This window comes from Leuresthes tenuis, unplaced genomic scaffold (genome assembly GCF_036924035.1).
Source record: "Leuresthes tenuis unplaced genomic scaffold, fLeuTen1.0.hap1 SCAF_18, whole genome shotgun sequence".
Classification (NCBI taxonomy): domain Eukaryota; kingdom Metazoa; phylum Chordata; class Actinopteri; order Atheriniformes; family Atherinopsidae; genus Leuresthes; species Leuresthes tenuis.
In genome coordinates, this window is record NW_027325372.1 from 255145 (window position 1) to 269299 (window position 14155).

Genomic DNA, 14155 nt, shown 5'->3' on the forward strand with positions numbered 1-14155 from the left:
GCAGGTCCAAAGAAAGCAAAGGTCCATCAGGAAGAAAAGGCGCTCATTTTAGAGGTTCTGTGCTGTTCTGACCTGCGACTTCCATGTGGTCAGAGTCCTGTTTGATGTCTACAGAATTCAGTTTAGTTTTGTTCAAAACAAATGTCATCTCAGCACATTTTGAAAAGTACAGTCCAATTCATTACCTGAGTCCAATTCATACAGAACCAATTAAAGAAAAGTATCCTTAGGCTCAGGAAACCAACAGATTAACTGAAACTTCCCCCTGATCCTGAGCTGCAGGAGGCGACTGTGGAGAGAAAAAACTCCCTTTAACAGGAAGAAACCTCCATCAGAACCAGAACCAGGAAGAAACCTCCATCAGAACCAGAACCAGGAAGGGTCCATCTGCCTGGACCAGCTGGGGCTGAGAGGACAGGAAAGAGGGGACAACAAGCAGCGTAACACCAGGCCAGAGATACCTGCTGAGAGAGGGGGTTTGGGTTTACCCTTTTTCTATCTCACACCATCACACCTGAGACAAGCTCTGGGAAACCCAGCCCCCCCCCAGTGTCAGTGTTTGAATGTTGATGTCAGAGGAAGAGTTCGATTTATTAAGATCCAAATAAAATCAGCTGATTTGACTTTAAATAACCTGAAGCCTGATCAGAGGAGTCCAGCAGTCCTCCACACACACACTTCTGAGCACATGTCACTGTGTATCTGGAGTGAGTTAAAGTCCTTTTTTCCTTAACCTCACACTAACCCGCTCCTTAAAGGCCGTGTCCTCCTTCATCCCCTGAAGAGCTCAGCTAACCTGAGAAAACTCAGCCAGAACAGACTGAATTAAAGGCTTAACTCTTCAACAACCAGCATCCAGAATACAGCACAACCAGCATCCAGAGTACAGCACAACCAGCTTCCAGAATACAGCACAACCAGCATCCAGAGTACAGCACAACCAGCATCCAGAATACGGCACAACCAGCATCCAGAATACAGCACAACTAGCATCCAGAATACAGCACAACCAGCATCCAGAGTACAGCACAACCAGCATCCAGAATACAGCACAACCAGCATCCAGAATACGGCACAACCAGCATCCAGAATACAGTACAACCAGCATCCAGAATACAGCACAACCAGCATCCAGAATACGGCACAACCAGCATCCAGAGTACAGCACAACCAGCATCCAGAGTACAGCACAACCACCATCCAGAATACAGCACAACCAGCATCCAGAATACAGCACAACCAGCATCCAGAGTACAGCACAACCAGCATCCAGAATACAGCACAACCAGCATCCAGAATACAGCACAACCAGCATCCAGAGTACAGCACAACCAGCATCCAGAGTACAGCACAACCAGCATCCAGAATACAGCACAACCAGCATCCAGAATACAGCACAACCAGCATCCAGAGTACAGCACAACCAGCATCCAGAATACAGCACAACCAGCATCCAGAATACAGCACAACCAGCATCCAGAGTACAGCACAACCAGCATAACTAGCATCCAGAATACGGCACAACCAGCATCCAGAGTACAGCACAACCAGCATCCAGAATACAGCACAACCAGCATCCAGAATACAGCACAACCAGCATCCAGAATACAGCACAACCAGCATCCAGAATACAGCACAACCAGCATCCAGAGTACAGCACAACCAGCATCCAGAATACAGCACAACCAGCATCCAGAGTACAGCACAACCAGCTCGCTCTGATTCAGGAGAGTGTCCGATAACACCGGAGAAACTGTTCCACAACGTGATGAAATCTGCTTCACGTCCACTCGTCCCGCCGTGACGACACAAACACAAACAGGGTCGGTGTCCTTTTACTTCACCTCTGAGTCAGGGTCAGGAACTCTACACGGGGGCATTGGCTCATACCCATGATGCCATGTGGCTGCCGCCCTGAACTGAACAGTCTGTCATGTGTTTCTAACCGTTTGGACCTATAACAGCAGTTATGGTCAGTCTGGGCTGAAATCAGCTTGTTGGACTTTTGAAAGAAACCAACCTCTGGACTGAAGCAGCTCTGAAGTTTCACAGATGTCTGGAAGCAGCTCTGAAGTTTTCACAGATGTCTGGAAGCAGCTCTGAAGTTTTCACAGATGTCTGGAAGCAGCTCTGAAGTTTGACAGATGTCTGGAAGCAGCTCTGAAGTTTCACAGATGTCTGGAAGCAGCTCTGAAGTTTTCACAGATGTCTGGAAGCAGCTCTGAAGTTTTCACAGATGTCTGGAAGCAGCTCTGAAGTTTTCACAGATGTCTGGAAGCAGCTCTGAAGTTTTCACAGATGTCTGGAAGCAGCTCTGAAGTTTCACAGATGTCTGGAAGCAGCTCTGAAGTTTTCACAGATGTCTGGAAGCAGCTCTGAAGTTTTCACAGATGTCTGGAAGCAGCTCTGAAGTTTTCACAGATGTCTGGAAGCAGCTCTGAAGTTTCACAGATGTCTGGAAGCAGCTCTGAAGTTTTCACAGATGTCTGGAAGCAGCTCTGAAGTTTTCACAGAGGTCTGGAAGCAGCTCTGAAGTTTTCACAGATGTCTGGAAGCAGCTCTGAAGTTTTCACAGATGTCTGGAAGCAGCTCTGAAGTTTTCACAGATGTCTGGAAGCAGCTCTGAAGTTTCACAGAGGTCTGGAAGCAGCTCTGAAGTTTCACAGAGGTCTGGAAGCAGCTCTGAAGTTTTCACAGATGTCTGGAAGCAGCTCTGAAGTTTCACAGATGTCTGGAAGCAGCTCTGAAGTTTTCACAGATGTCTGGAAGCAGCTCTGAAGTTTCACAGATGTCTGGAAGCAGCTCTGAAGTTTTCACAGATGTCTGGAAGCAGCTCTGAAGTTTTCACAGATGTCTGGAAGCAGCTCTGAAGTTTCACAGATGTCTGGAAGCAGCTCTGAAGTTTCACAGATGTCTGGAAGCAGCTCTGAAGTTTTCACAGATGTCTGGAAGCAGCTCTGAAGTTTCACAGATGTCTGGAAGCAGCTCTGAAGTTTCACAGAGGTCTGGAAGCAGCTCTGAAGTTTCACAGATGTCTGGAAGCAGCTCTGAAGTTTCACAGATGTCTGGAAGCAGCTCTGAAGTTTCACAGATGTCTGGAAGCAGCTCTGAAGTTTCACAGATGTCTGGAAGCAGCTCTGAAGTTTTCACAGATGTCTGGAAGCAGCTCTGAAGTTTCACAGATGTCTGGAAGCAGCTCTGAAGTTTCACAGATGTCTGGAAGCAGCTCTGAAGTTTCACAGATGTCTGGAAGCAGCTCTGAAGTTTTCACAGATGTCTGGAAGCAGCTCTGAAGTTTCACAGATGTCTGGAAGCAGCTCTGAAGTTTCACAGATGTCTGGAAGCAGCTCTGAAGTTTTCACAGATGTCTGGAAGCAGCTCTGAAGTTTTCACAGATGTCTGGAAGCAGCTCTGAAGTTTCACAGAGGTCTGGAAGCAGCTCTGAAGTTTTCACAGAGGTCTGGAAGCAGCTCTGAAGTTTTCACAGAGGTCTGGAAGCAGCTCTGAAGTTTCACAGATGTCTGGAAGCAGCTCTGAAGTTTTCACAGATGTCTGGAAGCAGCTCTGAAGTTTTCACAGATGTCTGGAAGCAGCTCTGAAGTTTCACAGATGTCTGGAAGCAGCTCTGAAGTTTTCACAGATGTCTGGAAGCAGCTCTGAAGTTTTCACAGAGGTCTGGAAGCAGCTCTGAAGTTTTCACAGAGGTCTGGAAGCAGCTCTGAAGTTTTCACAGATGTCTGGAAGCAGCTCTGAAGTTTCACAGATGTCTGGAAGCAGCTCTGAAGTTTCACAGAGGTCTGGAAGCAGCTCTGAAGTTTTCACAGATGTCTGGAAGCAGCTCTGAAGTTTTCACAGATGTCTGGAAGCAGCTCTGAAGTTTCACAGATGTCTGGAAGCAGCTCTGAAGTTTTCACAGATTTCTGGAAGCAGCTCTGAAGTTTCACAGATGTCTGGAAGCAGCTCTGAAGTTTCACAGAGGTCTGGAAGCAGCTCTGAAGTTTTCACAGATGTCTGGAAGCAGCTCTGAAGTTTCACAGATGTCTGGAAGCAGCTCTGAAGTTTCACAGATGTCTGGAAGCAGCTCTGAAGTTTTCACAGATGTCTGGAAGCAGCTCTGAAGTTTTCACAGATGTCTGGAAGCAGCTCTGAAGTTTTCACAGATGTCTGGAAGCAGCTCTGAAGTTTTCACAGATGTCTGGAAGCAGCTCCAGGTGAGCCTTAGGAAGAGGAGGAGTGGTCACTCCTCAGTTTGAAGGCGTCGACGGGACCTTCTCTGTGGGAGCTCTAATCTCTCAGCCCTTCACCCACACAGCTGGAAAACCCACTCACCCTCACAGGTGTGGCCAGGGCAGGACTTTACCCGATCCCTGAGAACAATGAGAGCAGCACAGCTGACCTACATGAAGCTGCCTGGGACTTTCTCCTCAGAACACAGGAGCTGCTGAACCTGCTGAGGTACAGAAGAGTTCCCCCAGGTTCTGATGCAGATTCCCGGGCTCTGCTCAGGATTTCTGCTGCGTTGATCCCTCCACAGAAGGGTCCAGGTTTTAATGTGTAGCTCCTCTCGGCATCGTGTCGGACGCACAGGAACAGATGCGCTGTGACTGATGGGAAAACTAAAGCTCCTCTGATGGATCTTTGATCTCTGCTGGTTTCCACACCTTAAAGTTGTGCCCGTCAGACCTCATCAGAGCTGAAGTTTGATCTGAAAACTCTTTTCAGTGCCAAAAAGCTGCAGACTTTATGTTCTCCTCCCTCTCATGTCAAAGCTTCATGCTTTAGTCAGACAATAAGAGGAGTTTTCAGGGACAGATCAGCGCTGAGCTGCGCCTGGTGATGACTCAGACTTTTGGAACCTTGCTGGATGGAGAAAGCAGCTCGATGAAATATGCAAAAGCCACTAAACCGTGTGACTATTAATAGAAGAGAAATATCTCAGATATACAGAGACAGATGATGTTCACACCAAGGAGGCTCAGAGGGATTTAACCGTCCCACTCAATGAATAACAACGTGTCCCAACAAGAGTTTCACAGAGAGGATGAAGAAGAGCTGGTCCTCCACATCCTGGATCTGAGCTGCACTCCTCTGATTTCACCTTTATTCCAGCTCTCGTTTGTCTAAAGATTTATTTTTACGACCACCACAGTGGATCAGCTGATGCTAACAAAGCTAAAATAAGCACAGCAGAGCAGCTCAGTGAACAATTAAAACGATGGTAAATGCATCAAAAATGGGACAAATTGTGGTAACACTGATTTTTTAATCTGTTTGTTTATTCAATCATTTGTGTTAATTTATGAAGTCATTTGTATTTATTTTTTTATTTTCACTTTATTGTGGATTGATGAAAGTAGAGCTGGATGAGGGTTCAGGTGCAGACCAGCGGCTTGATAACCAGAAACACTTCAAAGGCATAAACTAAAACAGAAAAAACACAAAATAAAACAGAAAAATAAAAAAATAACAAAAAATTCACAAAACAAAACAGAAAAATAGAAAAAACAGAAAAGTCAAAATAAAACAGAAAAATCATAAAATTAAACAGAAAAATCACAAAATAAAACAGAAAAATAAAAAAATAACAGAAAAGTCACAAAATAAAACAGAAAAATAAAAAATTAAACAGAAAAATCACAAAATAATCAGAAAATTCACAAAATAAAACAAAGAACAAAATAAAACAGAAAAAAATAAAACAGAAAAAACACAAAATAACATAAAAGTCACAAAATAAAAGACAAAATAAAAAAGAAAAATCATAAAATAAAACAGAAAAAACACAAAATAACATAAAAGTCACAAAATAAAAGACAAAAAACAAAAGAAAAAAGAAAAATCACAAAATAAAAGAGAAAAAACACAAAACAAAACAGAAAAATAACAGAAAATTCACAAAACAAAACAGAAAAATAGAAAAAACAGAAAAGTCAAAATAAAACAGAAAAATCATAAAATTAAACAGAAAAATCACAAAATAAAACAGAAAAATAAAAAAATAACAGAAAAGTCACAAAATAAAACAGAAAAATTAAAAATTAAACAGAAAAATCACAAAATAAAACAGAAAATTCACAAAATAAAACAGAAAAAAATAAAACAGAAAAAACACAAAATAACATAAAAGTCACAAAATAAAAGACAAAAAACAAAAGAAAAAAGAAAAATCATAAAATAAAACAGAAAAAACACAAAATAACATAAAAGTCACAAAATAAAAGACAAAAAACACAAAAGAAAAAAGAAAAATCACAAAATAAAAGAAAAAACACAAAACAAAACAGAAAAATAAAAAAAATAACAGAAAAGTCACAAAATAAAACAGAAAAATTAAAAAATTAAACAGAAAAAACACCCCGCCTGGGGCCTTTCTGTGTGGAGTCTGCATGTTCTCCCCGTGTATGTGTGGGTTCTCTCCGGGTTCTCCGGCTTCCTCCCACCATCCAAAAACAGTCAGGTTAATTGGTGACTCCAAATTGTCCGTAGGAGTGAGTGTGGTTGTTTGTCTCATTTGTCTCTATGTGTGGCCCTGTGATGGACTGGCGACCTGTCCAGGGTGTACCCCGCCTTTCGCCCGATGACTGCTGGGATAGGCTCCAGCCCCCCCACGACCCGACCGACGGATTGACGGTATAGAAAATGGATGGAAACAGAAAAAATACAAAATAAAACTGAAAAATCATAAAATAAAACACAAAATAAAACAGAAAAATAATAAAATAAAACACAAAAATAATAAAATAAAACACAAAAATAATAAAATAAAACACAAAAAAATACAAAATAAACCATAAAAACTACAAAGTGATAGAGGAAGCAGCCAGAGGAAGCAGAATCATGTTAATTAGACAAAACATTCATGTTTTCCTTTCTTTAGAGTAAAGTGATGATTGTTCTGGTCCAATCATTAAAGGCTTGTTTGGCTCTTTTGGACCAACACTGGGCCGATGCCTCTGCTGCCTCACCGCAGACACAGTCTAATAAATCTGAAATTTGTCTGATTGGACTCCAGCTTATTCCAGAAACTCATTTTAAGCCACACTTATTAGATGAGAGACACTTTGAGTATTTATTTTGTCCTTCCTCTCCACATCCACCCCTCATTTCTCTGAGCTGCTCAGGCTGTTTATTCTGGGTTTCGTCTCATGTCAGACACAGAGGGAACTGTTCAGCCTCACTTTTCAGCACGATGGCTGAATGTTGGGAAACACTGAGTTGAAATGTGATCTGCTTCAGAGAAAAGGAAGACTCTAGCTTTCAGAGTTATGTACGTGAGCTTCACTTTGAGGACCCCATAAACCACATAAGTGAACATGTTTCTGAGCTCAGATTCGAGCACAGTTTCTAATTCATGGCTTTAACTAGTTCTCTCCTCAGCAGGAAGCGTTGCTCCAACAGTGGAGCAGCAGAGCTGGGAGAGTGAGGCCCATCGAGTGTGAAGGTTTATGATAAATGAGAAGACTTCATGAATAGAGGCTCTATTTAGAGACGGCTCCAGAAAGCATGCAGCCGTGCACAGTTTTATGTTTCATCATAAAACAGGAGGTCAGTGCTGTTTGAAGTCCAGAACGAGCCTGGTTCTGTTTGTGCAGGCTGGCTGTTAATCTCTGGTGACGTGCAGATCCTTAAGGTGGGAAATGAGAGGAGCTTCTGTTTGAGTTTGACTCCAGACTCGGACACAGAGAAGCTGTTAGAGGCTCTGTGAGCCCATGAATGAGCTTTTTCAAATACTCCCAAAATCTGTGCGAGCGCAGACTTTCCATCTTGTTTGGCTCCAGAAACGCCGTCACATGACTGCTCCGTCTTTTGTTCCCACTTGAGAAGAGGTGGTGTTGGTGCAGCTGCTGGTTTGAATGCACCAGGATTTAGTGGCTGTTTGACTGATGGTGTTGGCTCACAGGTGGGCTCGGTCTGTGCGTTCTGTCATTACCAGACGAGCCGCCGAGCTCCAGCACAAAACAAAACGTTTGTTGGCTCTCTTGCTGCTGCTGCAGCTGCTTCTTCTGCTGCTGCTGAAGCTGCTTCTTCTGCTGCTGCTGCAGCTGCTTCTTCTTCTGCTGCTGCTGCTGAAGCTGCTTCTTCTGCTGCTGCTTCTGTTTCTTCTTCTGCTTCTTCTGCTGCTTCTTCTGCTGCTGCTGCTTCTTCTGCTGCTGCTTCTGCTTCTTCTTCTGCTTCTTCTGCTGCTGCTTCTGCAGCTGCTTCTTCTTCTTCTGCTGCAGCTGCTTCTTCTTCTTCTTCTTCTGCTGCAGCTGCTTCTTCTTCTGCTGCTTCTGCTTCTTCTTCTGCAGCTGCTGCTGCTTCTTCTTCTGCTTCTTCTTGTGCTGCTATGTGCACTTAAAGGCAGAGAGTCACACGTTAACACATCCATGCGAGCGCCTCTTGGTTTATTTCCAGGGAAGTCACAACAGGGGAAAGCTGTCATTGATGTGGAAATCTATGATAAATAATTTCTCCCAGGCCTCACCCAGGAGACGTTTGTCTCCAGCTTATGCCCCGCCTCCATCTGCCGTCACTGAGTAAGCACGGCGGCGTCTCCCTCAGCAGAGAGAATGATGACTCACTGGTGTGATAAACAGGGGAAGTGAAGGAGTCCTCATCCTTGCTTGGCTCTGTCAAAATGCTGTTTGTTAATGTTTTAAAACGATTCTCAGCCCAACCAGCTGGTGTCATTTCCCAAACCCGACCAGGAAGTGATGACAGTGTCTCAGTAAAGTCCACTTATTGTAGCCAAGACATGAAAGCAGCTACATTTTTGTGTTGAATGTCTTCCTCGGCTGAAGACGCAGCATGAAATCTCGCCATCGACCCCCTCCTTAGGAGCAGCTTGTGTGAAAACATCATCTTTTCTGGGTTAGTTTGAAGTACCTCCTGACTTGGTGTGGTGAGTCGGGTTTTATTGTTGAGTGGAAACTTCCTCCAAGTTCTCCACAGCTGTTTCTCCAGGTTTGTTTCCTGTTGGAACATCTACTTCTTCTACTGAATTACAGCCAGTAGCAGCGCAGGCTACACCGCCCCCCTGTGGTGGTTCTGAGTGAAACCCGACCACATTCAGAGGGACACTTTCAGCTCTTTGCTGCTTTTCATCACCTCCGTCACCTTTTGAGCAGCTGTGTGCAGATTCTTCTGTATCCGTCCTGCCGTTCAGAGGAAAGCAGGCCATTGACTTCAGGGTCATGTTCCTGAGCTGCTGCTGTGCTTTTAGCCTGGTGGACACACAGCTGTGCTCCCATTTCTATATTTACCCTTCCTCCCACATGAAGAAGTCGGTCTCATCCCTCTCTGGCAGTTGACCACAGAGGAATCCTGCATGTGTCTGAATGCCTGTATTACAGCCTTGCTGCTTTTTATTTAATCATTTTGGTGTGTAAAAGATGGATTTATGTCGAATCAAAGCTACATTAAATAGATTTAGAGGGAAGCTCTTTGATAAGCTCAGCTTGATGTACTTAAAGTCTGTTATATAATCAGAATGAAACCACAAATCAAAAGGCCTCCCTGCCTCTCTGAGTTAAATCACATCCCAAATCGTTCTCTCATCTTATGTAACACATGATTAACAACACAAATCCCCTTTTTACCTCTTTACCTGATAATGTTTGCAGCTGCTGCTCTGTGTGGAGATATAACTGCTGGGATCAGCTGGAGGATGGTCGTGTCCACTCAGATTAGAGAGCTCCTGCCTGTGTAATTAATGAGAGACGGAGAGGCAGATAACAACAAACCAACACACCGGGCAGAGGAGGTTGTGTAATGACAGGCTGCTCTGTGGCCAGTTTATTTGTGAGCTTGATGACTGAGAGCGGCGCTGTGAGGAGTCCAGAAGCAACAACAGGCGGGTGTCGAGCAGAGTTCAGCACTTCCTGCTTCTCAGGAGAGATCACAGATCGTTTTCTCCTCTCTTCATACAGTCTTTACAGTCTGCTGCTTGTGTTTCTCACTCAAACATTGTCTGAACTCCCTTTCCTTCTAAGTGCTTTATGGTCCAAATAAATCTTTCCTGGTCCTGAACCTCAGCAGTGAATGCTGCTCTGTGTCTGAGCAGATCCATCATCACTTCCTCTGCAGCATCACTGATTAGCATCAGCTAGTCAGCAGCCTCTCTCCACCTTATTAACATCCTGGTGGTTAATCCAATCGCTGTCCGGACTTACAGAATTCAGATGACATGGTTATAAACCAGCTGACAAAGTGCAGCAGAGAGGAAGGTAGAAACCTTCAGAGGTCTCCATCAGTGGGTTGGGCTGTTGTTTCTGTAGCTTAGCAACAACTCAGCTGATGATGTCACACACAGCGTCAGCAGGTAACTCAGGTGAACTGAGACAGAAACTCACAGCCAGCAGCTCAACATCTGGGCTGCAGAGACGCTCCAGGATTCCACCATCTGTTGTTAACCAGCTCTGTGATCCTCCTCCTTTACTGTTAGCGCTCTGTCTGCAGTCTCTGTCTGCCCGGATAGTCTTAAAGCTGAGCAGAGAGCTGTTAGAGTTGTTCCTGCAGCCAGGTCCAGGATTCCACCATCTGTTGTTAACCAGCTCTGTGATCCTCCTCCTTTACTGTTAGCGCTCTGTCTGCAGTCTCTGTCTGCCCGGATAGTCTTAAAGCTGAGCAGAGAGCTGTTAGAGTTGTTCCTGCAGCCAGGTCCAGGATTCCACCATCTGTTGTTAACCAGCTCTGTGATCCTCCTCCTTTACTGTTAGCGCTCTGTCTGCAGTCTCTGTCTGCCCAGATAGTCTTAAAGCTGAGCAGAGAGCTGTTAGAGTTGTTCCTGCCGCCAGGTCCAGGATTCCACCATCTGTTGTTAACCAGCTCTGTGATCCTCCTCCTTTACTGTTAGCGCTCTGTCTGCAGTCTCTGTCTGCCCGGATAGTCTTAAAGCTGAGCAGAGAGCTGTTAGAGCTGTTCCTGCAGCCAGGTCTCTGCCTGATATTCCTGCTGTGTCCTCATCAGGGCTCCGAGCTCGTCCATTTTATCCACCAGAGATCTCACATTTCCCCTGATGATCAGGGGAAGAAATGCTTTAAACTTCCTCCTCCTTTTCCTCCATTCTGTTCCTGCTCTGCATCATAGACGTCTCCTCTTCAGTTCATCTTGATTTGTGGTCCTTTTCCAGGCATTATTTGGTCTTTGGGAAGCTCAGTTAACTGCTCCAACAGGTAAATAACTTTCCTGTTGCCATGGTTACGCATCATATAGGGAGAAATAAGGAAGGAGCAGAACCATGTTAGTGAGTGTGAGGAGGAACAGATTTAGTTTTCAGGCAACCCAAACACACAGAGCGGTGCACATCTGTGTGGTAAACAGCTGTTTGTATCACATTGAGCTTGGTGCTGTGACTTGAACAGATAGTGTGTGTTTATGTCTCAGAGGGAGACAGAAGTATGAGGAACGATAAGAAAACAGAAGGCATGTGGTGTAAATCTGAGTGTTATCGTTCTGCACAGACTGGCTCTGTATTTAATCTGTCCTCCTGGGGGAAGCTGCCTCCTGCCGGACAAACACCAACACATGAAAGGATATGAAATGTTATCCACACGCAAACAAACATGGAGTCAGAATAGTTTCTCTACTGATCACTAATGTCAGCCGGTTCAGTCAGAGGTGGACGTCTGCAGCTCTGTTGGCTGAGTTTAGGGTTTCTGAGCAAAAACCAGAGGAGTGATCTGACTATTGATCACTGATCAATGCCTTTTATGCTCTTAACATGAAGAACCTCCCACACCGACAGAGGGATGAGTCCACAGAGAAACCTCAGCTCAGACAGGGAGTGGACCTCCTCTGGGTGGTGGGCTTTGATGGACCTCAGTGGACCTCCTATGGGTGGTGGACTTTGATGGACCTCAGTGGACCTCCTATGGGTGGTGGACTTTGGTGGACCTCCTCTGGGTGGTGGACTTTGGTGGACCTCCGCTGGGTGGTGGACTTTGGTGGACTTCCTCTGGGTGGTGGACTTTGGTGGACTTCCTCTGGGTGGTGGACTTTGATGGACCTCCTATGGGTGGTGGACTTTGATGGACTTCCTATGGGTGGTGGGCTTTGGTGGACCTCCTGTGGGTGGTGGACTTTGATGGACCTCAGTGGACCTCCTCTGGGTGGTGGACTTTGATGGACCTCCTATGGGTGGTGGACTTTGATGGACTTCCTATGGGTGGTGGGCTTTGATGGACCTCCTGTGGGTGGTGGGCTTTGGTGGACCTCCTCTGGGTGGTGGACTTTGATGGACTTCCTCTGGGTGGTGGGCTTTGGTGGACCTCCTATGGGTGGTGGACTTTGATGGACTTCCTCTGGGTGGTGGGCTTTGGTGGACCTCAGAGGACCTCCTATGGGTGGTGGACTTTGGTGGACTTCCGCTGGGTGGTGGACTTTGGTGGACTTCCGCTGGGTGGTGGACTTTGGTGGACCTCAGAGGACCTCCTCTGGGTGGTGGACTTTGGTGGACTTCCTCTGGGTGGTGGACTTTGGTGGACCTCCTCTGGGTGGTGGGCTTTGGTGGATCTCAGTGGACCTCCTCTGGGTGGTGGGCTTTGGTGGACTTCCTCTGGGTGGTGGACTTCCTCTGGGTGGTGGACTTTGGTGGACCTTCTCTGGACAGTGAAGCTCTTCTGGGCGGTGGGCCTCCTCTGAACACAGATGGACAGAGAACAGATGTGAGGCCATCCATCATGAGTTCAGTCCTTTCCAACTCAGAGGAGCTCTGCTTGGAGCCAAAGTGTCTGCAGAGGGAGGATTTATCGCACCAGCTGTGTGACACGTGTTATGATTCATTAGAGGAAGTGAGTCAGATTTGTTTATTTGGGAGATCTGAGACTGATCTTCTAATCACTGACAGTTTTTATTCATTGTGATTCCACATGTAGTCGTTCTGCCTCCTGTTTAACACGGGAAACAGAGCCCAGATAAGGGGAACCTGAGTCTCCCCTACGGCTCCAAACACTGAACCTTCCTCCAACTGACCGTCTGCATCTCCACTGCAGTTACCAAACAGGAAGGCCCTAGTTAGGAGGTCGTTCTCATGAGTGTTGTTGGTATCTTCAGCTCTTTCCGATTGGTCAAATATTCCCAGCATCATTTCAGGTTTAATTTCCACCATAACGTAAAACTATCTGAGGCCTAAAAAACGGGCGTTTTTTCTGAATGAAGCGAGCTGAGGTGCAGTCATCTCTGCAGTCTAACCAGCTCCTTAAAGCTCTGTCCATGTTACTCATTTTAGTCACATTTCATACAGATTTACTTTGTCCTGACCTACCCTGGAGCTTACTCCATCACCACAGCTCAGCTCCACCCGTGTAATTCCAGCTAATCAAACCTTTTACTTTTTGGTGTAAACATTTCTCCCCTGAGGCTCCTGGTTCCTGCAGTGGAAATGGAAAACTGTTGAAGAGAGGAGCCAAAAAAAGAGCCTGAAAAGGTTCCTGTCGTTAAAAAGCAGGGATTTTACCGACAGCAGTCGGTGGAAGACTCAGACGCCTCCAACACAACGCTGTGGGCCGCTCGGAGGACCCACCTTCTATCTGAGACTATAGACTCGAACAGCTTTCAGGTCCATTAAAGGGTTCCTGCTGCTGAAAGTACCGTAAATCAGAATCAGCACCTCTGAGGGTGGATTTCACTGTTTTTCTCTGCTGCTTCCTGCTGGATATAAAACAATCTCTTCTTTCTGCTCTTGTCTTTCTCAGGTTTGATTACCAGGAGCTCCTCCACAACTCCACCTTCTGTTTGGTTCCTCGAGGGCGACGCCTCGGCTCCTTCCGCTTCCTGGAGTCACTGCAGGTAAAAACGTATTCGACAGGCATGATCACAGATTCCTCACCCTCACATCTGGGGTGAAGATGAAGATTCCTCACCCTCACCCTCACATCTGGGGTGAAGATGAAGATTCCTCACCCTCACATCTGGGGTGAAGATGAAGATTCCTCACCCTCACCCTCACATCTGGGGGTGAAGATGAAGATTCCTCACCCTCATCCTCACATCTGGGGTGAAGATGAAGATTCCTCACCCTCACCCTCACATCTGGGGTGAAGATGAAGATTCCTCACCCTCACATCTGGGGTGAAGATGAAGATTCCTCACCCTCACCCTCACATCTGGGGTGAAGATGAAGATTCCTCACCCTCACCCTCACATCTGGGGTGAAGATGAAGATTCCTCACCCTCA

At 45.8% G+C, this 14155-nt stretch overlaps 1 protein-coding gene across 3 annotated transcripts in view; it reads left to right on the forward strand.

The window, feature by feature from the left end:
- Positions 1 to 14155, forward strand: part of ext1c (exostoses (multiple) 1c) — a 61213-nt gene that overhangs the window by 34949 nt on the left and 12109 nt on the right. For all 3 annotated transcript variants that reach the window (XM_072370989.1, XM_072370990.1, XM_072370991.1), the window contains exon 3: positions 13674 to 13767. In XM_072370989.1, coding sequence (XP_072227090.1) covers positions 13674 to 13767 — 94 coding nt within the window. The remainder of the gene's footprint in view (positions 1 to 13673; positions 13768 to 14155) is intronic.